Raw genomic sequence first — 1,550 nt, 5'->3', positions numbered from 1 at the left:
GGGCCTAAAGGAAAATCATGAAAGATTTGCATATATATACTCTGTAAATACTCATGATCACTTACCCTGGGCCGGATACGGGAGAAGATCAGCCAATCCTCGATCTAAGTGGTGGGCCTGAGCTAACGTATGCAGCAGCTGATGGTAGTATGCTAGACCAGTCCACAGATGGCCATAAACCCAGCATGCTTCTGTGCTTGACCATGCTGTGCCCTGAAACACAATAATTAATGAGTAAATCCCATATTGACAGTGTGCATCCATTTTTGCCATAAGAAGCCAAATTTAAATGCCAGTTGGCAAGGAAATGTGCCATGCGCAACCAGCCTTGTTCCAATTTTGCGTCCTCAACACTTCTTTACTTGCTAGGCTCTGGTTGTGGCTGTTCTGAAGCTACAGCCCCTAAAAAGTGGGGTTAAACTCATTCTTGCCTCAATTGCTGGAAAGTCATGTATAATGCAGCTAAAAACTCTTTGATGCTATTAACTTTTTGCTTCAGTGGCTGACTGGGCATACACCCTGACATGGGACGGTACTATCACCACTGGCTATGGCTGTTTTAATTGACATCAATATAGTGCTAGTAAATAAAATGTAAGTTCTTCAATCTTTATGAATAAATTTCCTATGAATTTTCCTTTCATGAAAAAAAGAGAGAGTGAAAAAAGAAGAAAATATGCTGCATATTTAATATGAACAACCTTTATGCTATAGCACATATGCATACATGTTGAATTGTCTCTTGTCTCACCTTCCAAATGCCATTGCTTAATATATCATCTCAATTTTATTTGATTGAAGAAAATTAACTATGGTCATTACTACTTGAATTGGATACACAGGTTTAACATATTTTCAAGGATCAAGTGTCTATTACAGTGCTGTTACTTACATAAAAAATAGATGATGTTTTTTATAAAATGATCTAATGATTACTTAGTTTTTGGTATGAAAATATTGTCTATTACAATATTTTTTATATAAAAAGATCTGATATTTTCAAATGAATGTTTTTTTTTTCAATATTCCTTCCTATCAGCAAAATAACTTGATATGAATTTTACCCTTTACTTTGCCTATAAGTATATATCTATATAACCACATTTCAGAAAGGCTCTGCATTACAGAGATGATTTCGACTCAACCCCTAAAGTCTGGAGTGAATAATTGCGTGGTTTATGATTTTTTATGTCTGATCTTTTATTTTCTTTCTTTTTACTGTTCTTACATATGGAAAAATGGATTATGCTTACTCTCTCTTTCCCCCTCCTTTTTAAGTGGTAGTGGTACAGTTGTAGAAAGGAGTTTCTGTACCTCCTCTGGCAAACTAACCCACTCAGTGGCAACACCACAGTAGTAATAGTAATGTATACAAATCAATAGATGAATATCACCAATGTATGCCTGTAGTGTTAATAAAAAAACCCATGCCCAAGAAAAAAAAAGGCTCTATGGCATTTTATTTGAGGTTCTTCCCTAAAAAATTCTCATGTATTACCATCCCTTCCGATAACTGCCTTGGAGAACTGGCTGCAAAGACATATCAATAT

The 1,550-nt window shown here is 35.5% G+C and overlaps 1 protein-coding gene across 1 annotated transcript in view; it reads right to left on the bottom strand.

Annotated features, from left to right (window-relative positions):
* LOC119582062 (protein SMG5-like) overlaps positions 1 to 1,550 on the bottom strand; it is a gene marked incomplete in the record, with an annotated part of 14,949 nt that overhangs the window by 11,074 nt on the left and 2,325 nt on the right. The window contains 1 exon segment of the mRNA XM_037930302.1: positions 66 to 213. Coding sequence (XP_037786230.1) covers positions 66 to 213 — 148 coding nt within the window.

Source organism: Penaeus monodon, chromosome 15 (assembly GCF_015228065.2).
Source record: "Penaeus monodon isolate SGIC_2016 chromosome 15, NSTDA_Pmon_1, whole genome shotgun sequence".
Taxonomy (NCBI): Eukaryota; Metazoa; Arthropoda; class Malacostraca; order Decapoda; family Penaeidae; genus Penaeus; species Penaeus monodon.
This window is presented reverse-complemented; position numbering and strand designations above follow the sequence as displayed.